Below are 25,046 nucleotides of genomic sequence, written 5' to 3'. Positions count from 1 at the left end.
CACACATGCACACTAGACAGCAAGACGGTGACCTCATGACAGCAAGAAGAAGAGCTCCTTTGTTGTTTTTGTTTGTTTGCATACTCCTTTTTAAGGTGGACGGAGACAGACCGCCTTGCAGAGCCTCTGATCAAAGCCTGTCAAATTCGCTTTCTCTGTCTGCGCTCTTGTAGTGACACAAATTTTGGGACATGGGATGATGATGAAATGTGCGTCTAGCGGACTTCCTCGGCCACCCAGATGTGGCAAGCATGAACTGGGCTGAGGAGGACAATGCTGAGAGAGATTCCAGTAAGAAAATTGTAAATTCTTTGTTCAACCTTTACTGGAAGCGCGCTTGGCTTGCTGCATACCTGTCCACCTACAGCACAGTGAGGGCAGAGGAGACGTTCTACATCTGGCCAATTATCCACAGGAGAAATGCACTGACCTCCACCAACAGCTTTTCTTTTTTCATCCTGTGAAAGTTTCAGGTCAGATTTTCCTTCGGGTATCCTTGAGTAAGAAACTAAATCCCTATCTGCTTTCCTACTGCTGACCCTGGCCCCCGACCTCCCTGGAAGGAGGCAAAAGAAAGGATATTTTTCCACTCGGGATCAATAAAGTATCACTTTATGTACCAATTCCAACTCCAACTATTTCACTGAGTCTTTCTGCAACTGCTGCCTCACTGCAGCGATGACGGGAAGGAAGAGAGAGTTCAACTGCGTCGCTTCCAGCTGACAAAGCACAAATCATGCCCCATTCGATCTCCATCTGATATTATCCAAATACACAATATGTGATTAACATGCCACATTTTTATGGGGCGTTAATAAGTCCAGATCCATTTTCCAGCACAGTTACTTCTAGATTGAGCCCTGGTATATTTGCAGACACTGCAGCCAGCAGCGGCCAGCACGGGCCATTTACCCTTGGCGGTCAGGTTTAGGTTAACAACAAAGCCTGGGTTTGGTTATGACGTGAAAAATGTTGAGAAAACCGACAGTGAGAAAATACACGGAGCGCCCCGGCCTCGTCCAACGCTGAACATGGACTGTGTCAGAGCGTAAAATATCAACAGAGCGGTGAAATAACATACAGGCACGAGGCACAAGTGGTTCCACACACTCTCTCATAAACGTCACACAATGATGGGGTTTATGAGTTCTGAAAATATACAGCGAGAGATCAAGTTTTCGCTTTCTGTGTGTGTTCATACACACGCACATGTGTGCAAATCAAAGGCGCCTGGTTAAGCTCATTCATTTTTTAAAGTGTCTTCCTCTTTGTTTCTTTCTCCTTTTTCTCTTCCTCTTCCATATGCATGTGCAGCGCGCGTGCTTCATCGCGTAGCTGTTTTACATCACCGCTCACACCTCGCCGATGGAGCAACAGCGTCTGCGTGGAACGCAGGCTGAAACCCAAAAAATGGAGATGGACGCCACAACGGAAATGTGGCAAACATGCAGCTGAAGCCTTGACCCTCCGCTCAGCAGACTGACGTGATGGAGGCGATCCAGTCAAGGGCAGAAATGATTCAGTGGAATTAGTGAATTACTTCATGTCCGCTGCTCACGGGGGGGCTCTGAGATCACAGAAGTGGAAACAGAGCGAGCGTCAACATACAGTACGTGCAGGTTAGGCAGACGACATAAGAGTTGAAAGCAAACTTGCCGGGCAGTCCGTGAAGAGCTGCAGATGGGCCTGTGTGACCCAAAGGGGATGCAGATTGCTCTAAATTAACTACACAGACATGGTTTCAAAGGAAAATAATAAATGTTTTAAACCTGCTAACATAAAATGAGACAAGCAAGGAAGCCTGTTTTTCACAGTGCTGACACTGTGCAGGAGCGCACTCGCATCTTCTGCATGACTTCATTTCTCCTTTGCACCTGTCTACCAGGTGTGCATTACACAATGTTCCCTAAAACAATGTTAAACAATGCTATCGCCAACATACTCTGCATTTCCACTCTGATTTAATCCTGTAGCCCCATTCTTCTATGACTCTCCAGATTAAAAATACAAAAAATATTGACTCACTCACACAAAAATCCCAAACAACAGCACGGATGCAAATTCATGCCTAATGTCTGAGTTTTTGAAAGGCCTTCTGGAGCAGTGTTTAACGATCTGAGGCTTAAATCAGGTAGGAAGCAGGAAAAAACACACTTTCTGTTGCACAAACTACAGCTGTCTTTCTATTTCTAATCTTTGCTTTTTTATTTCAAAATATTGTATAATTCTACCTTTCAAAGCCTCTAAAATGAATTGTAGATGCCATCTGTTGCAAAGGGCCTCTGGAGTGTAAACCAGGAGTTTCACAGGTCCGCGTGTGCCAGATGCACTGTCTGTTTAAGATGCACCAAGTCAGATATATTTAGTAGTTCGCTCCAACCTCAAACCATCCTGGCTTATAAAAACTGCTGTCATATCCCAAAAATAGATGATGTCCCCATCAGCAACATGCGGCCTCTCCCCTGTGTGAAGGCGGGACAGGGGGGAGAAACTTTTCAGTAATTCCTTCAAGACAGCAGGTGATAAAACAACAGAAATGAGCTTGTGGCCCCCATCTATCATTGTTAAAGTGGCCTCTAACTGAGTGATTTAGTAACAAAAGCAGCAGTTATGGAAATGTGTGTCTTTATTCCTGAATGCAACTATGTGTGTATTTGTGCATAAAGTATATTTTGATCATTGAGTGTGTGCAGGTGAATAAGCATGCTGTCTCCATGTGTATGCACTGTGTATTTGTTACTGCGTGCTTAAGTGTGCATTAGTGCATCCGCCTGCATTTATTTGTGCATATGCCTGAAAGCGAAGAGGTGCACTACTGTACGCATGTACACGTGAGCGTGTGTGCTCGTCCAGCTGCTGCCTGTGTAACTCTAGTAAGCATCAAGGCAGCGCTTTGCTTTGCCGAATTAACAAAATCTCTCACATCCATCGCCACGCGCCGCCTTTGAAAGGCACACCGCCGGCCTCAGCTCGGGTCTTTGAACTCTCAATCACTCTCTCTCTCGCCCACCGTGCTCTTCCCCGTATCAAATTATACTCCAGTTAAATATCGACTCATTAGCACTTTAGTTTTCTCCCCGTTTGACCTCTTTCTCATCTTACATTCTTGAATTCATTTTCAAGTCGGGGTCCTGGAGGCATGATCATAACTGCTAAAAGTCTGGTTTCCTGCAAACTGCACAAGCCCCCCCTCTTAAATCGCACCTGCTTCAATATTCTCATACGAAAGACTTGTCTCCTCCTTATTCCTGACTATTCATCCATCATTCCTGATGCTGATCTGATCTGATTTAATGGCTTCTACAGTCCTTTTCCTGTCTTATCTGATGTATCATCCACTAAACCAAGACAATTCAACACTTCAAAAACCCAAAAAAGTATTTCATATGAAGTTCAGTAGAGTGAATAAGTTGTGCACAAGCAGATAAAGTCAATCAAGTAAGAAGTTAAAAACCAAAAATAGATGCTAATATCCAATTTTCATTCACGTCTTTCTTTCTGTTTATGTGTTTCTTGCTTATATGGTGATTAAATGAATATATTTTAAGTTGCAGGGCTGATGTGTGCTGTTACGCTGAGCTTGACTCATTATATGAAATGAGACTGACTGACGGCTGGAGGACAGTTTTATTTCTCCAGACGTGACTGCTTCATCCAGAGGCAGTTAACTCCACCCAACCAGTGTTCTCCGGAAAATAATCTACACATAATAAATTATAAGTGGCTTCTATGTGACCCAGGTCGCCCCACTGCTGCTCTGCTCAGCGCTGAGTGTTAAACTCCACTGCGATCTCTGCGGGACTGTCGGAGAGGCCTTAAAACAAGTGGCACTTCAAAGCAACCACTGCACCTCTCAAGCGTGGGTATGTCATACGCACGTGCACACGCGCGTGCGTGAGCGTGATTGCTCCGCACACGCTTACGACTGCACAGATCTGCGCGCGTGCACCTGTGTTCGCACGCCCTCCAGTAGGTGTTTAAGTGTGTGTGTGGAGAACATGCGGCCGTCCTGTTTCACTTCAAAGATGCTGGCACTCTCGGCTGAGCGAGGCTGCATGCTGACAGGCTGTCTTTGATGAGTAACTATTTACAACGACGTAAAACTAACCCGCTCATCATGATGTGCTGCTGGGCGACGTTTCAACATGACTCACGCCGATGCCTGCTTTGTTCAAAACTCATTTGTGTTACCCAGAGCTGCTTGCGGATTAATAATAATGCAGCTTCTTATCCGAGCCCAGTGGGACGCTCTGTTGCTGCTTACTCACCTCCAGCACTCAGTGTTTTGCTGCAGAACGTTTCAGCAGAGCAGATGCCTTGTTGTCAAGGAGAGTGTGTGTACAAGTTTAGACTCTGAGACTGGGTAAAGCTAACTAAGACAACGCATCGGGCAGTTGTTTGCAGTATGTGCATGTGGTAAGAGGTGTAATAAGGAAACATGCATAGCTGCCGTCAGCTGAAAATCATCTACAAGTCAAAGGACTTTCACGCCCTTTAGGCTTGGAAGATCCTCTCAAATTCCGATTGGATACATTAAGAAGCATGTTTTAGAGTAACAAAGATGACATATTTCTTCGTGTGTGACAGTGGTGCACACGCTCAGGGATGCAGAAAACCAGTAATACAGTACAGGGAAAGGAGGACAGGGTCGGCGTGGGCTCAACTCTGCGGCTTGTTCTCATCGTTTAATGACGTGTCTGACAGCGTGTACACATCCTCCGCTCGGCCTTCCTTTCTTCTTACTTCTGTTTTCACTTGTTGCGTTAGCTATGGTCTGCGGGCCAAGTGGATTTTCAGCAGAGGACACGCTCGGCTCGTCACGACGGCTTAAATCTGACTGTCTGCGCTCGTTAGCTTTGGATGTAAGTGTGGACAATCTTGTAAAAGCACAAAACCTCTGGAATTAAAAGGAATTTAGAGCACTCGCTAAAAAGGAAAAGAAAAAGAAATGTGTGCAGAATTAAGACACAAAGACACATCTTATAATCTGACCATGTTGAATACACACATACATGCAAATGCAAAAAAGAGCTGAAACAAAGGAACGCAGAGAAGAGATTGTGTGTGTGTTTGTGCGTATCAGTTTTCAGCATGCTGTCACACTGATCAAACCTCAGGCTGATAGCGGAGGCGCCGCACAACCATCGCAGTGTTTGTCTAAGAGCCATGAGGGAAAAACTCCACGCACACACACACACACACACACACACACACACACACACACACACCTTACCCAGACAACACAGCGACAACATATCGCGCGTGCATTTAAATGAAATATAATGCAGTGGAATGCGGCAGCGTTGTGCAAGTAAGCACATGCAGACACACACACACACACACGCACACACACACACACCTGATGGCTCCGAACACAACCCGCCTGTTGGAGCTCATTTCTTCTTTTACGCTGTCTGTTTCAGATTACATATAATTCCACGAGATATTTCAGTCAGCACTTTTTCTCCTGTAATCAGTGTTTTCTCGTCTGCCCCTTTTCACCTCAGCTACGTTGCATGTTTAAAAGGCGATAACGCATTTTATCAAACTTCCTGGGGCTGAGATACAGCATGGTGGCAAAGAACCAGTTCAGCCTACCCGCCTTCAAGAAAACGTCGAGCAAGAACCCAGATAAAACACAGGCTTTGGGATACATAGCTGAAACTGTGATAAACCTTTTGATAAGTGGAAGTTTTTCTGCGCCTGCTGCTTTTTTTCTGAGTGTGTTTTCCTGCTGCATCCCGCCTGCTTGTTGTCAGTGAGGTGAGGTTGGAGAAGCCAGATGTAACTGCTGGAATCTGAAGAGTCACAAAGGGAGGCTGAAGGGGGGGAATCTCGGCGCATAATTCGCTCTTCACGTCGTCATTAAGACATCAAAGCGGCTGCAGAAGATACAGGGCTTTTCAGCGCTGACACAAATGCATTCTCGGGGAGAGGAGTAACGAATGAGAGAAGAACGGCAGAGAAAAGAAAGGAGAGGGGAGAGGAGGAGGAGGAGGGACGTTGCGTGTTGAAGAACCAGCCTTTGATGATGGCGCAAGAGCGAAGCAGCAAAAAGCAGACAAAAGTTTCTAAAACTTCAAAAGAAGCCTTTTTGTAGCGCAGGTCCGCTCTCTCTTTCTCCTTGATTCTTCCATTCTTCCCTCTCCCTCCTCTCTTCAAACATGTCTTTGCTAATTGCCAGACCCTGTTCTGCCCTTCGTAGGCTCTCCACTCCTCGAGGCCTATTCAGCAGGGGGGTTGTTACAGCGGGAAGGCCTAATAACCCGCTCTGAGTGGGACAATGGAGCCTGCAGGGCCAGCTACAAAATCCCAGCCCTAATGAGAAAAGACTCCTTCAGCGAACAAGCAGGTCTGTCAATAGACTGGCCTATTATGGAGTTACAGGGTGGGGGGGCGGGGCGACAGGCTGGGGGGCATAGCACGTGTGTTTTTGGCATTCGAGTCATGGCCACATTTGACTGCAATAGAGACATAAAATAATAAAGTGTGAAATGAAGAAATATCAGAATGAAATAGGAAGCAAGTGTGTGTGTTAAAATGAACGTGTGCCTGCGTGTGTGCATGACTGTGTGTGTGTGTGTGTGAGTGTGTGTGTGTGTGTGAGTGTGTGTGTGTGTGTGTGTGTGTGTGTGTGTGTGTTGCTACCTCCTGAGGGTAACAATAGTGAACAGGACAAATCCCCCAGACCGCATAATGGCCACTAAGCTGTCTATTCAGGAGTACACAGCTCCCCTGCTAACTGCTCTGATCAGACACGAAGCCCCCCCCCGCCCCCCCACTCACCCTCTTTCCCTTCCTTCCAGTTTTGGCTTATAAGAAACATCTTTTTGGGCAAAATTTGTTACAGAAATATCTAAATTTGAGGGTTCCTCACTTAAAATTTTGCTTGTGTTTATTTGTTTATGTAAAAAAAATGCTATTGATAACCAATACATACTTATTAGAACTGAATTTAACCCCCCAAAATCAAACTGGGCTAAAAATTACCTTCATATATCAATTTATCTATTTATTCCTAAATCTGCCGCGCTCCCCCTCTTCTTTCTTAATCCCACTCCCCTTCTTCTTCTTCTTCTTCTTCTTCTTCTTCTTCTTCTCTTTCCTCCCCTCTCCACTTCCTCCTCCTCCTCCCAGTCATTCATGCAGTGTGTGTGCGTATGCGGTCGTTGTTGTGTGGAGTTATGCAGCGAAGGATGCTGAAGCACCTCGTTTCCTTTCAGTTGTAGGTGGGCTGCAGCTTTGGGCTCTTGGGTTGGTGGTGGGTGGCTGCTGAGTGGGAGGGGGGTGGAGTGCAGGACACATCTCCGACAAGCACCACTCTAAGAGCAGTGAGTGTCTCCTTGAGAGGATTTGTCGATGCCTTTCACATGTCTGAGCTCCCCCTGCCTGATCATTACCTCATGTTTACTCACTCAGTCGCTTCTTCACTTACTGATATTAATTAGCTGTTTATTAAAAATGCATGAATCTGAATTTTGGTCATTGATAACAGCATTTGTCATTAATGAAGTGCTACCATCAAACTTGGAGAGTAGAATTCACTATCAGTACGCTAATACAACACCTGACTTTCAGTATGGATGCAAACATTTTCAGTACAGACCTGTTTTTGATACTTGGTGTCACTTTTCAGTCTCCACCAAAGAAAAAATGAGGTGCAATATCAAGTCTTACTGGTCACTCGTGAGCATTTGTCATCATTTGTTAAATACTTATAAGTACTACATTTTAATGGCTCTCTTTCGTAGTAGTTTCAACATGACGGTAATCAGTAGCTGTGCTTCCATTCAAGTCTTTTTATGCACATTTTGAAATATAAAAGTCGAAAAACTTGATGAAAACAGCAAAATTCAAAAATCTTCAATATCACTTGAGGTGGTTTTTGCCTTTTGTGTTAATGCGCAAAAAAAAAGAAGAATAGGAAGCTGTTTCTGCTGTCGTCGTCGTCTTCCCGGATATTCCCATAATGCTCTTCGTCTTCATGATCTTCGCCTCAGCATGAATCATGGCCAACACTACCTGACATGAAAGAACAATTCTAACTTGCCCAAATTAAACAAAAATTCATCTCCATTTTTCTCTCAGGTGGCGCGACTCGTGTTGCTTTTGGTTCTCAACACTCTTCTTCTTCTCTTCTGTTTATTATAGCCATGCATGTCCAAACCAGGAAATGGAAACACGACTAATTTGCATTTTTGTTTTTTTTGTGCCACATTTAAAAGTTTTGCTGCCATACTTTCAGGTGCAGGTTCAGTCCTTCGCTCAGCCGCTCAGTTCCTGCCCTTTCCCTCATCATCACCGGTAATTCTGCTCCTTTCTCCTCACCTCCCTCTCCCTCTGCCCTTCTCCCATCTTTTGTTACTGTTGGACTCACACTTGGACTTTGGTCTTAATTACATTAAACAAACTGAGGAACTGAGCTACTTTAAAGCAGCCCACATCCTCAAGTATTCAGTTTCACATAGTTTCACTCACATTTAGGGACAGAGTGTACTTCATGTCAGCGGTAGTGCACCAAATGACCTGTGTTAAATTCTGCTACATTTGTTACTTACATTGTGTACTCAAAGGATGCCCGCCAAGCCAAAACACACACTAAGAAGTAAAGTTACACCTCATATTCGCTATGAGGGAGTTTCTGTGAAAAACCCAGAGTGAAAAGACTCTGAGAGCAGCTGGCAGATGAAATTAAAGGCAAATTCCACCCTGAAACAGAATTTACAAAGGATGGCAGAGACGGACTGAGGGGCAGTTAGCAGGAGAAAGGGGACATATGGAGGACAGGAGTGGATGACGTCACAGCCGAGAACTGATGCATGTAACTCGCAGATGCTTCCACTCACACTCGAGTGAGACGTGCTGGAAGATTTGAGACCCAGGAAGCCGAAATGAAGAGATTTCAAGCTTCGGTGAGAGACAGCAGCACTTAAACTCTCCAAACTCGCAGAAAACGTGTGCATCACTTGTGTTTTAGGGTGGATTTCCCGCTCAGAATGACTCACCGCTCGAGAAAAAGGCCCGCTGACTGACAGATGGCATCTAGAACGAGAGAGCTGAAGTTAAAGCAAGCAGAGGGTATTTAAGACCCATTAGGGGTCTATGAGAACTTGACTTGGCACACAATCAGTGGATGCGAGCCATACTCACTTACTCACTCGCACACACACACACACACACAAAAATGCACGCACACTGGTGTAAATGGAGCATGAAGGCAAACAGAAGGGGGAAGAATGAGGGGCTGAAAGACGCTCGGGAGAAAAGACATCTTCCGTCGGCCGGTGGTGCGGGAGGGATACGACCGCAGGAGGGTCACGAGAGAGAGAAGAAGAAGATGTAAGAAGGAGAGAGGGCAGAGAGAGAGAAGGTGCAAGACATGAGACGGAGTTTCGGGAAGGAGGCAACGGGAGACAAATGAATGAACTTTCTCTGGACTGTTTCCACTGACGTCTTCGTTTTTTGATGTGGTGTTTTTACACCGCGCTTTCCACAGACCTATCAATCAATCAGAGCGGAGACAAAGTGTTTCCTTTCCTTGCTCTCTTCAGGAAGTCTCGGTTTCTATAGATACAGCCGAAACACCTCCTTGATCCCTATAGTGTTCTGGATTCAAGCGTGACACATCAACCTGTTAGGACACAGATTTCCAAAGCTCTTTTTTTTTAATCATCATTTCTGGTTCTCCAGACTTGTTGACGTCTTCAGAATGAAGCCAGGAAAAAACAGAGGCTTTATTCTTTTCTTTCGCTGCGTCTCCCTCCTGTCCATCTTCTTTCCGTCTCTTCGCTGGAAGTGAAACGAGGCAGAACGAGAGGATGTGGGACAGACAGCCGTGAAATGGAGGCCAGGGCCCCTGAGGAGTGCGTGATTGTGTGGGTGTGTGTGAATGCATCTGTATTTTGTTCACATCTGCCTGTGATGTGTGTGCGTGTGTGTGTGTGCATGGAAAAATAACGTTATGTTTTCCTGTCCTGTCTTGTTGATTTGTATATGCACACAGATACAGCACACAGATACAGCACATATATCTTTTTGTGCATCTGAGTGCGTTCATCCCAACCGGACTCGACAAAAAAACAGCTTTTGAAACCCGACTCCATTCTTTCTCCTCCTGTCTGCAACTCCGCAACCCCCCCCCCCATGCTCTTTCATACGAGCATAAACACACACGCACACATTCACACGCACCAGCATGTTTACATCGCCGCTCTCCACAGTGCCACCCTGATTTCCGCAGGAACCGCTTTGTCTACCTCGCTGTGAGGGCGGCGTGTTGTTACAACGGGACAGACGTGAACTGGACAGATTCGCAGCAGCGTGGAAACACCTTCTCAGCACTGCTTTAACAAATCAACCATCAAGTTCAGTCAAACTCTGAGCGGTGGTGCAGCAGTCATGACGTGAAAAGTTGCATTTTTGAGGCATCACTGCGATCTAGTTGCCTAAGATGCTTATCAGGTACTGGCTGGGACCTTTGTTGCTATCTCATGCTTCCTGTCTGTCTGTGCCGGTGGTAGAACAGACCAATGGTGCTGCACTGCTTTACCTCAAAAGTAAAGAATAAATGCATTAACAACACTTTATGGTCAATCTTGTAAAATCATCTTTTAGTAAGCAGCAGAGGCAGAACCGGGCTGGATTTTAGGCTCGTAAAGGCAACCAAGAGGAGGGAGGCTGAACCACACATTGATTTCTGGGCTCTGTTTTAAAATAATAACTTTTTCATGTTCTGTAGATCATGATTGAGACACCCCCCCCCCCCCAAAAAAAAAAAAAAAAAATCCCCTGTGAGGCCTCAAACCCTCAACTGAACACCAACCGAGCGGCTCCTGCAAACCAGCGAGCTGCAGCTTCACGGCATGCATTTTTCAGCCATTACTGAGAAAGTGCTGCATGCGTAACCTGAGCAGAAGAATCTGGTGGTAAAAAACACCAAATCCCCAACACACACACACACACACACACACACACACACACACACACACACACACAAACACACACACACATTCGGGAAAACACAGCATAGACCGGCACAGCTGTCCCGGTGTGCTTGAAATTAGGTGGGTGAGGGTGTGTGTGTGTGTGAAAGAAACTGGGTTATTTGAGATTGTTTTTAGTCACTGTGCAATCACACAAACTCATACATTTCTGTGTGTGTGTGTGCGTGTGTGTGTGTGTGTGAGAGAGAGAGAGAGAGAGAGAGAGAGAGACTCACACCAATTAGGCTGCAAACCTTGGCCACCTCTACATCCTCTCCAGACGAGGCACCAGATACCTCAATTAAAAACGACGTAATGTGAGAAGACAAAAACAGAGACGGTATCAGGATGGAAGGAACTGAGGGACAGAGATGATCCTGGTCTGCAACCTGATCCCATGTGTTCGTTTCTGGCCGGAAGACAGCTGCGGTCTCACACATGCAATACGTTTAAATGGAGAGAGAGCAAACCTGAACGAAGAACACGCTGTGACATAAAAGGAAACCGAAGCAAATATCTGAAATCATGTGGTCTGGATGTAGCATCGCACTGAATAACAGGGCTGTGCGACGTCCGGCTGTCAGTCTGGATTGAGGGAAAACAGCTTTAAGTTGATCTTAGCAGTGTTAGTCCACTAATCCTGAAACCACACAGCTTCATTTGAGAAATGTAAAACTGAATCATTTCCCCGCAACAATCCTCTTTCAAGTCTTGTTTTGAGTTTACTGTCAAATTTCATCTCACGCTTTCACTGCAAAATTCATTACATATCTGCCGCTCGATGAGCATAAATCACATGCGAGCTCACTGACTTAAACACTCTAAGTTTGATATCTTTCTCGGCCTCTTTCCTCTTTGTTCTCCAATTATGACCAGATGTCAGCTGCTGTGGTTGAGCTGTTAAATCACCACAAATCATCACACCAGTTACTTATGAATGGACTTGCATGCACACACTGACAGGCAAACACACACTCTAAGAAAAAAGTGTGTTGATGAATAGAAAAAACTCAGCCACACAACTTCCTTCCTTCCTTCTTTCCTTCCTTCCTTCCTTCTTAGGCACGGCTTCCCAGCTCCGCTTCAGACACGCTCCCATTGTCATCACATCTGGTTTGAACTATAAATTTTCGATCATGCGCTCTTCTGGGAGGAGGGAAACAACCTCAGAGTTTCATACAAAGGCAGACAGCGGAGAGCAAGAAGAGCGATGAAGAGGCAGAGTGGGAGGAAGAAACGAGAGCTCGCCTGGCGTTCGGTTTTCGAAGGACTCTGAGGTTTGTTGAGGAGAGAAAACATCTTTCTCAGTTTCACTTTACTGGTGGTCCCATAAATCTGAGCACACCGACGCATACGTACGTACACGCATCAGATAAACAAGCATGTATACACACACACACAGACTGTTTACTCACGCAAACGTTTGCCAACCTACACACAATAAAGGAACAAACACTCAGAGGAATCTTCTAATTTCCCCCGCCAACAAAAGCCTTCGCAAAACGCCTCTCCATCACTTCCAGCCACTGGGCAGCGGTACAGTGGATGTTTTACTGCAATCAAATGCTATTACGCCCGGAAAAAAAGAGGAAACTGTGAAAATATTGATACAAATTAAAACGCGGTCGGAGAGAAATGAGCCAGCTGACCGAGGGAGGAGGAAAGAGATTGAGTGCTAATAGGAAAAAGGTGTTAAACGATACTTTGGGTTAGAAACTGAGAGGGAAAGACAATAAGACACAGGTGTGGGCTCATTACTGTGAAGCGGAGCGGTCGCTGAATAATTACCGCAGGACCACACAGGAGAGAGGGAGATGAAAGCAGAGAGGAGGAGGAGAGGAGGAGGAAGAGCAGAGTAAACCAGGGAAACTATCAGCAGAAAACTACAGTGTTCGTCGTGTTCACGCCAATGAACGCAGGTCTTAGACAGCGACGACTGAGCTCAGCATCCGTCTATTCCCTCCATGTTTTAACTCATTGCCTATGCAGATTGTTCCAGCTATGAAAACACCTCCTTCCACGCTAACCGCCTCTCTGAGGAGATGCTGTGGCATGACTCCTGGCTTGATTACAGGGAGGGGGGGGGTCATCTCTGAAGGTTAACCTGGTGGAGCTGGAGTATCTATGGCTGCCATTTGTGTAAGTGTTGCGATGGAGCCTCTCATGCGTGTGCAGCGGGGGGAGTTCCTGGCGACTATTTTCCTAATCCAAGTTTGGAAGCAGCAGTCGACAATCTCACGTCAGTGGCGTTTTAGGAGCTGTTTCGGGGGTTTAATCCAGCAGGCTGAGTCCAGGTGTCGCTGAACTGTAGACTTTAAGGGAAAAGCCTAAAAAATTTGTGTATAAGGACAAAAAGTCCTAAAAGGTCCCTGAAAAAAGTCAAATTAAACATCGAAAACTGGGCAAACTTCACACGCTAAGAGGGACGCTGTGTGCTAGATGGTCTTAGAGGTGAAACTGTTTTGCCAACTGAACCCATGCTGTTGGAGACGCATAAAAACAGCCTACAGTTACATCTAATAAACAGTTTGAGGTTTATATTTAAATATATGTGGTGACATTACTGTTGGTGGTCTTCAGTCAGAGAAGCAGCCACATGTTTCCATTCAAAGTCTCGATCCTCAGTGTCCAATGAGACTTCAACTTAAATGACAAACTCCTGCTTTGGCAACGGGGGTTCGCCCAATCCATTGTTTCTAAAGTGTGTGTGTGTGTGTGTGCGCACGCGCACATGTGAAAGTGAATAAAAGGGACAGTGAATGCGAGCGAGCGAGCCAACGAGGGAGAGGGAGAGAGAGGGAGGCAGCAGCTGTCTGCCTGGATGACCTCAGCGGCAGCTGCTGCTCCCCCCTCCCTCGACCCCCACCCCGCTGCCCTCTGTATGCCAGCTTGCCTTTGAAGTTCAGGTCAGGACCGATACAGCTTTGGATTACATACCGATAATCATTACGGGAGATAAAAGGATGTTATTTCCTGGCAATATGCCAGTTTATTGGACCAACTTGGACAGAAATTGTCTTCTTGCAACAACAACTGGAATGTATTTCTGCATCAAAAGGAAGAAAACCAATTCAGACCTTTATACGTCACAAATCATTAACGTACAAAAACCAGGAATCTTAAGAGTTTTATGAGATACGTGAGAAGAAAATCTAAGAAAATGCGCAACTGTACCGGTAACCCGTGAGCTCTGACTGTTCACTCGGGCACAAAGTTGAATTCGATTGACTGATCGATTCTCTGTCGACGGCATCATCTCCAGTCAGTAAAACACAGAAAATATCGGCCGCTCGAATCAGTTTGGGAGCATTTTACTCGAGCCCGTCTTTGAAGTGCTGACGCTGGGCAGAGAGAGATGCTTTGGTCAGATTCTCTGGATCGCTGGAACCTGACACACACACACACACACACACACACACACACACACACACACACACACACACACACACACACACTCACACACACAGAATGGCATGTAGAGGAACACATGGAATGATGCACACACATAGAGGGGTGTGGAGACACTGCAGCACACACACACACACACACACACACACACACACTGACACACTGTCTCCCCTCCAGGTATTTTGTTTACACGGACAGGAATTGAGGGAAGCAGATATTTCAGTCCCAGTATAGAGACACACACCTGTATTTGGGTTCACGGGGTCACAGACTGCAGTCGACACACGACGGCTCACAGAACGCACAACTGAGACAAAAACATGAAGATTTACGCTCCCAGACTGTGACAACCGACTCGACTTTCTGGAGAGTCGGGACGTAAAAGGCACAACAATGAGTCTTTCATAGAGACATCAAAATTGAGACAGACATTCCATATTACACTGACGCAATGTCCTACACACACACATAACCGGGGGGGGGGGGGGGGACAAAAGCATCTTCTTTAACAAACTCTCATTCATAATCATAGAGGAACACACAAGCGCAACAATTGCGGTCTCACGCACACACACGAGCAGGAAAACTGAGACAAAAGCAGTGCTTCATCGTCTGAGGAGCTCCGCAGGCTTGATTACCGTATGAAGGCCCCACCAGGCTCCCCCGCCTAATTACATGCCAGAGACACAGTCAATGGAAGCGAGCGAGCGAGCGAGCACGAAGAACAACAAAGAAAGCCAGAAAAAGAAAAATAAAGAGTGAAAAATCATGTGTAATGAAGGAGAGAAGATGTAGACTAAATGCGCAGTTCAATGAATGGGAAGAAGGCAAAAGAGGCTTAGAGAAATAAAAGAGCAAAATGTGGTGCTTTACTCCCTGAAGGCTGGTTTTTATCAGTCTGTCATCATGAAAAACACACAGCTCCTTCAATTTAAGACTGCAGTTTTCCTCAAAGTCTTCCCCCAGAATAAGATTTATGTCTAACTGATTGGTAGATTCACGTCAAGTTTGTTTGAAAAGTAATATTTAATATATGTATGTTTGTAGCACTGGTGCACTTTTGTCATGCTTTGTCTGTGTAATCCAGGTTTGTTTCGTGTCACAGCAGCGCAGTTCAAACAGACCACTTACCGATAACGATGAGTGTGTAATTGATGTTCACGCTGCCGAACCCGTTGGTGGCCTTGCAGATGTAAGTCCCCGCGTCTTCAGTCTCCACCTCTTTAATACGCAGCGCGTGCTGTAGCACCCTGAACCGCGTCCAGCCGCTGTGGATGTTGCGGCCGTCCTTGGTCCACATGATGAGCGGCGGGGGGTCGCCCTCCACGGGGCAGGGCAGCTTCATGGTGCGACCCAGGCGGATGCTCTGCCGGTGGGCCACCCGCTCTGCTACCCTGGGTGGACCTGAGGGAAAAGCAGAGTTGATACTGAGGTTATGAAACACTGTTAAACACTGAGATATTTTCAGATAAATGTTCCCTTCTTCTCCACTCTTTTCCAGGTGACTTGATGCATGCAAACCTGCAAACACACCTGCTGGCTGAACATGTGTGGTATGTGTTTCCAGCAGCAGCAAAATCCAGTTGCTTGAACTGGGAAGAAGTGGAAACCACTGAGTAGCAGTTACTAGTGTCCACACTGTTCATATCTTTGCCTTAATAGGTCATTCTGACCCACTTTGGCAGAGATACAATATCCTCCTGCTAAGGACTATGATCCATTGAGGCATCAAAAACTTATTCACATCCGATTCCACATACCAGCCTGCATTCACGTTTAGATTATACAAGAGTGCAACTAATGATTATTTTCATTATTGAAGCAGCAAATTCTCAGTTTGAAGAACCTGCAACCACTAAAAAATGAGTCAGTTATCAAAACGGTTGACCATTATCTGCTCATTTCAGCTCCATTTTCCGTTTGGTTTTGCAGAGTCTGATTGGCTGCCTCCTCACAGTAACAGGTGTGTTGATGGATGGAGGCATTTAGAAGAGAAGCAGGTGAGTCAACAGGTTAGCATGACCTCTCGTAACGCCTGATCTCATTTTCACAACTATTCTCAGAGCCAGAGACGCCTCCAAATATGGCATTTAACACAGGAATTATCCCTCAACCTTCAAGAAGTTCATAATGGCTTAGCTAATTTTAACACAGACGACAATGGACTCCCCCAGGAAGCAAACACAAAGCCGAGCCAATATGAAGCGAGGTGTCGTGTCCAGACATAAAATCAGGCGTGACCTTGACCGCTCGGTAGCCGCTCTGCTGTGAAACTGCACACTAGGAAAACAGAGGGGGTCGAGGAGCAGGCTTACTGACTTGGAAAGGGGAGGAAATTAGAGAGTGATGGTGAGAAGTGGGGCCGATGGAGAGGACAAACAGGGGTGGGGAGGAGGAGACAGAGAGGAAGGAAGGAAGGTAGGAAGAGAAGAAGGAAGGAAATGAAGGGAATGAGGGAGGATGGAATTTAAGGGAGTAAGTCTGAGAGGAGAAAGGCGATGAAATATGGCCGAGAAGGAGAGCAGCACAAAGAAAGACAAACAGGAAGAAGTGAGATGGAAGCAGGAGGAGTGTGGGAGTCAGAAAGGTTCAGCACATACTGAACATCTCCGTTTCTCGTTACTCCTTCTGGGTTAAAACAATAGCCTCCAAATTTAGTGCTATAAACACATAATAGGCCACCATGCGGCAAACAAAGTGTCCTAACAGACTACAAAAGGCAATTGTATGGAGGAGCATCAGAAAACAACTCCTTCAGGTCACGTCCCGAAAGATCTGAAGGAAGGACAAACGGTGGTTTGATTTGAACAATGTGCCTGATAGAGGCTTATCTAGAAGAATGCATACGGTCTGATAAAGATAAGAGATGCATGGAAGCACACCTCACATGTAAACATTAGAGGTGTTTCATATGGAGACCTTTAATCTGCCCTTGCAGACTTGTACTATTTTGTTAAAACTTGCTGTTTTAGGTAGAAGTTGAGGACATCTTCTCTCCCTGTGTGAGCAACAGGAACCATCATGGATTCACAGCGCTCCTGCAGGGTCTCAAACTTCCAAAGAAAACCCCGTCCCGTCATTGGCCAGCCGTCGCCAGCTGTCAGCTGTCACCTAAACAAAACAAGATGCAGCTGCAGACGCGGGAGATGAACGAGGTGCCGGAGAGCGGTGTACATAAAGCTGATTATAAAAACGCAGAACGGCTACAGTCTTCTTGTATTTGCCGTCACGACGGGCTGCTGTTTTAACAGGAGAGCGGGAGGTGGACACAATGATGGATGGGTGGAGGTGAAATGTGTGAAAAAGACATTAGTCACGCGGAGGTATTCACGGGAGCCTCTCCTCCCCTCCCTCCATCCTCCTCGCTCCTGCACGGGGGAGTGCGTTCATCCAGCTGTATGGCTTTCTCATCAGGGGCCCAACTGCTCACTCAGCCTCCTTTTCCTCCTCTCCGCCCTTCTTTCTTTCTCTTTTCTCATTTCCTTTTTATACACAGTTTATCTCCGTCTATACTCCACTTTCTCCTCTTTCTTACTCCTGTTTCCTTCCTTTCTCCCTATAAACTGCGTCCCTTTAATGTTCCTGTTTTTTCTTTCTCTCTATTTATTTCTTCCTTTCTCCAGCAGATTGAAATCTCATTCCCCTCAACTCTCTCCATCTTGCCCTCAACCCCTCGCCTCCCTTTACTGCATCCTCCTGTCCTCTCCTTTTCCCTGTCATCACTCTTTTCCCCTCTCTATTCTGCTCCCTGCTCTCTCTTTTCTCTTTCATCACGCTCATTCACACCATCCTGTTCATATCTCTCCGTTCGTGATTTACTGCTCTCCTGCCTTCAGACACACACACACACACACACACACACACACACACACACACACACACACACACACACAGCTTCCCCAGTTTCTTCCCCAGAGGATCGCAGGAGCAGGACCTCTACCTGAACCTCCCAACTTTCAACAGTTAACCTCTCCCACATCTCTCCCCGATGAAGGGAAGACACACCAGCAGCCTCCTTCTCTCCTCCTCCTCTTCCTCCTCCTCCACAATCCATGACCAAAGTGAAGTCTTTTTAAATCTGTCTCTAGGGGTGAAACTTAAGTGAGTAAAAAATCTATTCTTCTCTTTCGGAGACACAGGGTCAGTGTGTGTGTGTGTGTGTGTGTGTGTGTGTGTGTGTGTGTGTGTGTGTGTGTGTTCCGCACATGTGTGAGTCATTTTGTGCTGCTGAAATGAAGAAAATGGCTACTATTATTGCATATACTGTAGTTAAGTAATGTCAATTACAGTCCATGTGTCTTTGCTTGTGCACCTTTTCCTGTTAATATACTGTTTAGGAAACCTGTGTCTTTGTGTTTGTGTGTCTGCACGTGTGTATGTTGGGTCTGTTTAGTCCATTTGGGGCTTACGAGGCTCCCTTGCCTGCAACCGGCTCCCCACAACAATCTAAAGCACCTTGAAGATTGTTTGTCTGCCTCCACACACACATACACAAACACACACACATCCTCCCTCCCTTTCGCCCTGTACACAGGGAGTGTGTGTGTAGGTTATACGGTACGTGCGTGTCTGGTATTCTGCCTAATGACAGGAAAAACACAGCCCACGGCAAACGCAGCCCACATCGGACGCTCACGGCTCCCACAGAGGCAGAACCTTCCAGCTCAGAGCAGCACATCCTCTGCATGCATGGTGGCTGAGGGAGGGAGCCCGAAGGCCAAATAAAGCAGAGCAGAAATCGGCTCATACAGTCTGTTCTTTGACCGGTTACTCCCAAAACAACTGTAAATATACTGCTTGAGTTCTACTGATGGAACAGTTTGACAGTTTGGGACATACATCTGGCCGTTCAATACGATGCTGGAGCCAGAAGCTAGCCTGACCAGATCCAAAGGTGACAAAATCGGCCAATCAGGACCTCCAAAAACTCGCTAAGATCATTTGTTTATCTGCACAGTCTGAACAGGAAGTGTAATGTTGCCATGGGGTCAGTTAGTTAGCGGTGGGCTACAATTTGAGCCTTTTTGACACCACTGAAAGTATGCTGAATTAGCAATTAGCAGCTCCCTTGCAATGTACCAACTGATGTACGGACAGCTGACACATGATGACTCTCAGGCAGGGAAGGCACAGTTATGTTTTCTGTGATTTCTAAGTGGATTTATGGACGTACTTGGCCGGTGTATGTCAGACAGTATCATGTATACGTGGGAAGATTGAAATTCACCTTCTCCCCCTCTGAAAATCTCTGGTCTAGCGTATTCCAGTTCAGTCTTGTCTAGTCCACAGTAGAGTATTAATGGTTGGCTTAAGTCTCGTCAAGTCTACGCTAAGTCTGGCAGAGTTTAATAATGTCCAGTCCACTCCAGCCTGAACAAATCCAGTTTAGTGCCGGCCAGCGTGGCTCAGCTCAGTCTGGTCTAATGTACTCATGAGCAGTGGATTAGCGTTCGCAGGCTTGTCGGGCCGTGTCTCATCCAGGTTAGTCCTCAGCCATCCATTCTGACGTTATTCGTCACACTCAGGTGCAGACAGACTGTTTTTCTTGCTTTGGCCGACAACTACTGACAGCACACCTTTGCATCTTCACACGCAAACATCGGCAGATGTAACACAGCGGAGTTTAGTCTGTTTTCTTTGGTTCTCTGCTCTACATACTTCTTTGAAATTCAAAGATCGCTGCCAGCTAACGTCCAAGCTCAGACCCACTCATGCCTTCACAGACATTTACATGAAGGAATTTTTTCTTAGAAAGAAAAAAAAAATCAATGGCATAACTGGCTGGGAAAGCAGGATTTGTAATATATTTTTACATTAAGATGAAGAACTACAAACTCCAAGAGCACAACTGAGGATTCTGGAAAGCAGTCGAAAAATAGTTTTCGCATCCAAATACTTTGTCATTTGTCTCAGTGCTGAAAAATTACCTGCTAATTTAGTGATTCTTGGTGTTGCATACTTTGGCAGCGCCTGACAGCCGGGACTGCCCTTTATGTTTTGGTTTTGGATGGAGCGCTGGGTTTTTAATGCCCTTAACGTTCCACTGGTCTTAGAGTCAGATGGGTCCGCAGAGTCCAACACAACGTTGTTGTTGGCAGGGAAGTGAGACTGGAGCGAGAGGGGAGAGCCGAGGAATGCTTTTGATGGAGAGCACTTAACAGCGGGACACAGCGCTGATGTACTGCGCGAGCAAGAGGTGTGTGTGCGTGCATGTGTGTATGCATGCTGAATTATGATGCGTGCTACACTGAGAGACAACCAGGCCATAATGATTAGTGCATCGGCTATAAAAGTAACACTCACCTCTTTCTTTCTCTCTTGTAATTGTAACTTAGCTCAGAGTTTGTTAAATATTCGCGCAGCAGTGTGCGTCAATGAGGATTTGCGTGCGCGCTGCTCAAATTACCCCGTTACCCGTAAGTCTGCCATTTTCACAGTGCTTTCTGTGAAACCATGTGATTCCCTGCTGTTATGTTTTTGGAGCTGAATTCTCAAAAAGCTTGAATCCTGTTCTATCATCCATCAATAGTCTCTGACTCGACTGTCATCAGTGGGATTGCTTGTCAGCGCTACATTAGCTAAGCTAACGCCTTCGTCAGGCTGCTCACACGGACAGATTTAACCCAGCAGAAAGATGCCTGAGATCTGACTGTCGTTCCTTCTCTTCCTGTAACTCACTCTCACACAGTCAGGCCTCAGGCTATCCGCAGACTGATGGGTACACATTAAGTTGTCGACTTCAGGTGCGCACGCACACAGATACAAAGACACTGTCTCGACCTCGTCACTTCCACCCAAACAATAGGTCAACTGCTGCTTGTTGCTCTGCCCTGACAGTTAACACTAGGCCTGAGGCTGGGGAGGATAGACCGACATCATTCAAGGGCTAAATGAGACACGCACTTACACACATAAAACCTGAGGCTTACACTTGTCTCACACACGCGCGCGCACACACACACACAGAAAAGAAAAACACACAGCGGCCAGAAAAAGTTTGAGGAATCTGCTGAGTGGTTGGTGCTGCAACCTGATCCCCTGAGCGACTCACACCATCGGCTTTCTGAGAGCGCACGCGCGCACACACACACACACACACACACACACACACACACACACACACACACACACACACATAAAGGCGTAATATCTTGTCACCATTTTTTTGGTTTGTCTTCCTTTATTTTCCAGCCTGAAATGAGTCTCAGACATTTCCTAGATTTGTGATTTATTATCTTGCTCTCACGTCGCCTTTCCTTTCACTCCATCCTCACATCTTTCACAGAAGCCGTCCTAATAGCTGGTTATATTGTTCCACTTCTCCTCCGGCTGCTGCACCTGTCCGCCTTTCACTGGAGGACAAACGTTCAACAATCGGGATTAAGAATGAGAACAACATCTGTTCTCTAGAGGAAACCGACCAAACAAGTTAGTTAGCTGTGTGGAGGAGAAGATTTAAGCTCATTTAGAAATAACACTTCACACACTCCCAACATCACAGTGTAAAAATGATGGAAAATTACCATAAAGTCACTCTCTTCCTTGCAAAAACAAAGACGAGCGTTTAAATTTCATCGTAATGTCCTGAAACCAGCGGGGTGAGGTGAAGAATCCACCACAGACCGCTTCTGTTGGAAAGAGCGATAAATCTGCTCAGTTTCAAACTTTGAGCTGAAAAAGGTACGAATCACTTTTAATGACACACCCCACCCGAATGAACACAGCAGAGAAGATTTATGAAAACGATTAATTCAACTAACTGAAGGAAAAGGAAAAGGCAATTATGGGAACAATCCTCTCATTTGAAATCTCGCCTTGTGTTTATGCAACTGTGGGAAAAAATTCGCTATTAAAATGTCAAACAAGACTTGCTGCTACTCTGCGCAGAATTTATTGCAACCTAAAGGCAGCTTGTGGCTAACGCCTCCATACATTATAATACAAGCTGTTACTGTGAAGATTTGGTGTCATTATAAAACAATGAGTTTTCATTTGTTGCTGAACTGAAATGCCCTTTTTTTTTTGTTCTCTGCAGTGCAAACTGTGCAGATTGACACAGCACATACGGCCATGCAGCCACTTATGGAGAGCAGCGCCCTAACCAGGCTCCATGCATCTCCCCAACACACTTTCCTCTGTTTGTTTCCAGAGACGCAGAGGGTAAACACATGACCTGCTTCTTTGCAGCCCACAAACTCAGGCTTCAATACAAACATTTTGAGTTTTAAACATCAAATTTTAGAAAAAAAAAAAAAATGTAGAGGGAACCTGTAAAAGCGGCACTCCAGCGTCCCAAAACAAACACTGCGGTAGCTTCATCTCATAAAGGGAAGACGGAGGACACTCAAACATGGGTATGAGGCTTTTGAGGAAACCGTGACAGAGAACATAAAGTTCTGCAAACCGCCAAAACCTGAGGGCGGCGTGAACCTGGAACATTCTTTTAAAGCTTATAAAGGGCTTTACGGAAACCACATCATGCACAGTATGCCCTTGTGTGAGTGTGTGCAATAACAACCTGGGTCTATTATATAAATGCAGATTAAGGGAGGTGAGGAAAGTACAGTAAGGGTAGAAAAAGAAGGAAAATCATGTGTGAGAGACGCAGAAAAGACACACACGTCTGCAGAGAGGTAAATGATGGAGTCAGGGAGGGATGAAGAGACGCTACCGGCTCACATTGGAGCATTTACAGGTAAACTGCAGACTGGACACGAAGCTGACATTTTAATGACTACCTTGGATAAAAAGCGTAACAGCACATACTTCGCCTTCTAAACCCTTGTATTACATTAACATCCTGCGAGACGAAAAGATAAAAAGAGACTGACAGAGTCAGAGACATCCTCAGCGGTCCATTAACAACTTGCAGTCACGACTTGTTGAAAACTGATCTGGTAGCTGCTCACAAAAGGATGTTTTCTCTGTTACTTCTGTCTTTCACGGACGCTGAGGAAAGCTAAATTAGATTTTGCAGCTTGACAGCGAGCGTATTACAATGCCACACTTGTCTCATGTGATGACTGAGTGTCTCCACATCATCCGTGCGACCTGACGAGGTCTGTTCGTACATTACAGATCAAGTTATTTACACACGTTTTGTACCTCGACTCTGAAGCTGCAGCTGATTGCTTCAGTATTATTTTTTTAACTGTGGAGTGAATCATTTTTGTAAGCTTTAGCGCCGCTTTGGTGAGATAATAAATCATGTTTGGCAAGATTAAAGCAAACAGGGAAATTTAGAGCACCACCTTACAGCTCCTTCACCAAAAAGCCAAAGAAGGAGGGAAAGAAAGGGAAAGGAGAAAGAGAAGGTGAGCTGGAAAAAGACGAATAACGAAGTTCAGCAGACCAGCTGTGGCTGAAAGTAGGTCAAAGGCCATAAGTACTATTCCAGTTCAGTGTATTTGTGTGTGTGTACATTATTCCTGGCTGGTCAGTGTATGGAGGCTGAGGACTGGGTTTCATTTTAGGGCAAAATAAGACCTGAGACAGACGATCTGATCCAGAGCCAGCTGAGTACACTCAGCTTAACTTTATCCTGGTTCACCAGTGTTACATAAAGCATTAAATATTTCTCAGAATAGGTAAAAAAAAATATTTTTTAAACAAATCTTGCAGCCACATATATAAACTACCAGTTCCTGAATCCAGAGGTCTGCAGGTTTTAGACGGCGACATTTAAGGTGCACAACCAAGAATCTAGAAATAGCTCAAAAAAGATGGAAAAACTGCCTACACATGCATTAAAACAAGTTTTGCATTGAAGGTCTTCCACAGACATGCAGACATGTAAACAGCTTCACTCCAGCCAACCTTCACCAGTGACTTCTAACAAACACTTGTCAGGCTGCAAAGTCTCTCCCAAAAAAGTGCAGCAGCGGCAGGTGTTGTGGTTGTATGCGAGGAATCCGAGGTCAGGTCAATTTACTTATTCTGTCACTGTCAGGTTACAGCCACCAGCAGCGGACACAACTTAGCAACGACCCTCTGAACCAAAGCGCTATTAAAAATACCCTTTGTGGCAAACAGCTACATTTAGCTGTACCGACGGTAACAAAGCAGACATCGAAAATACATCCGACTGTGCAGCAAGTGTGCTCTGTGTGTGTGTGCGTGCGTGTGTGTGTCTGAGTGCCTCCTGTCTTGCAGATAAGAAAAGACATAGTTGGAAAAGATAAGAAATGCTTAACACTCAAGTGTGTGAGTGTTTGTCAGTGTGTGTGTGTGAGAGAGAGAAGCAAACCAGTGTCCTCGACCTGACTCTTATCAGCATTTTGGAGGCAGACACTGTTACTCATTAACAGCAGTGATAACACACACACTCACACACATACAGTACCAGCACCTGCTATGATCCCCTTCAAGGATGAAGAGGTGAATATTCGCTGTATGGAGTCTTTCATATTGACATAACACATATAAAGAGAGAGTAAGGCGGACAGAGAGAGAGAGATAATGGTCTGATAAACATCTCAACAGGTGGATTCAGCTTCCGAACAGTTAAATAATTACAGATAAGATACAAAAAGGGTTGTGTTCACACAGGTGACACTGGAAGGCCAAAAAGAAACAGATGCTTGTAAGTGTAATTAGTTATTGAGCTTAATAAAGAAACTCTATATTTAAGGTATTTAACCAAAAAAAAACAGACCT

At 45.6% G+C, this 25,046-nt stretch overlaps 1 protein-coding gene across 1 annotated transcript in view; it reads right to left on the bottom strand.

Moving 5' to 3' along the window:
* The window catches only part of fgfrl1a (fibroblast growth factor receptor like 1a), a 63,014-nt gene that overhangs the window by 22,830 nt on the left and 15,138 nt on the right, over positions 1-25,046 (bottom strand). Inside the window, exon 2 of the mRNA XM_070962655.1 lies at positions 15,522-15,794. Coding sequence (XP_070818756.1) covers positions 15,522-15,794 — 273 coding nt within the window. The remainder of the gene's footprint in view (positions 1-15,521; positions 15,795-25,046) is intronic.

Source organism: Chaetodon trifascialis, chromosome 5 (assembly GCF_039877785.1).
Source record: "Chaetodon trifascialis isolate fChaTrf1 chromosome 5, fChaTrf1.hap1, whole genome shotgun sequence".
Lineage (NCBI taxonomy): Eukaryota > Metazoa > Chordata > Actinopteri > Chaetodontiformes > Chaetodontidae > Chaetodon > Chaetodon trifascialis.
Note: the sequence above shows the minus strand (reverse complement) of the source record. Positions and strands in the feature narration are given on the sequence as shown.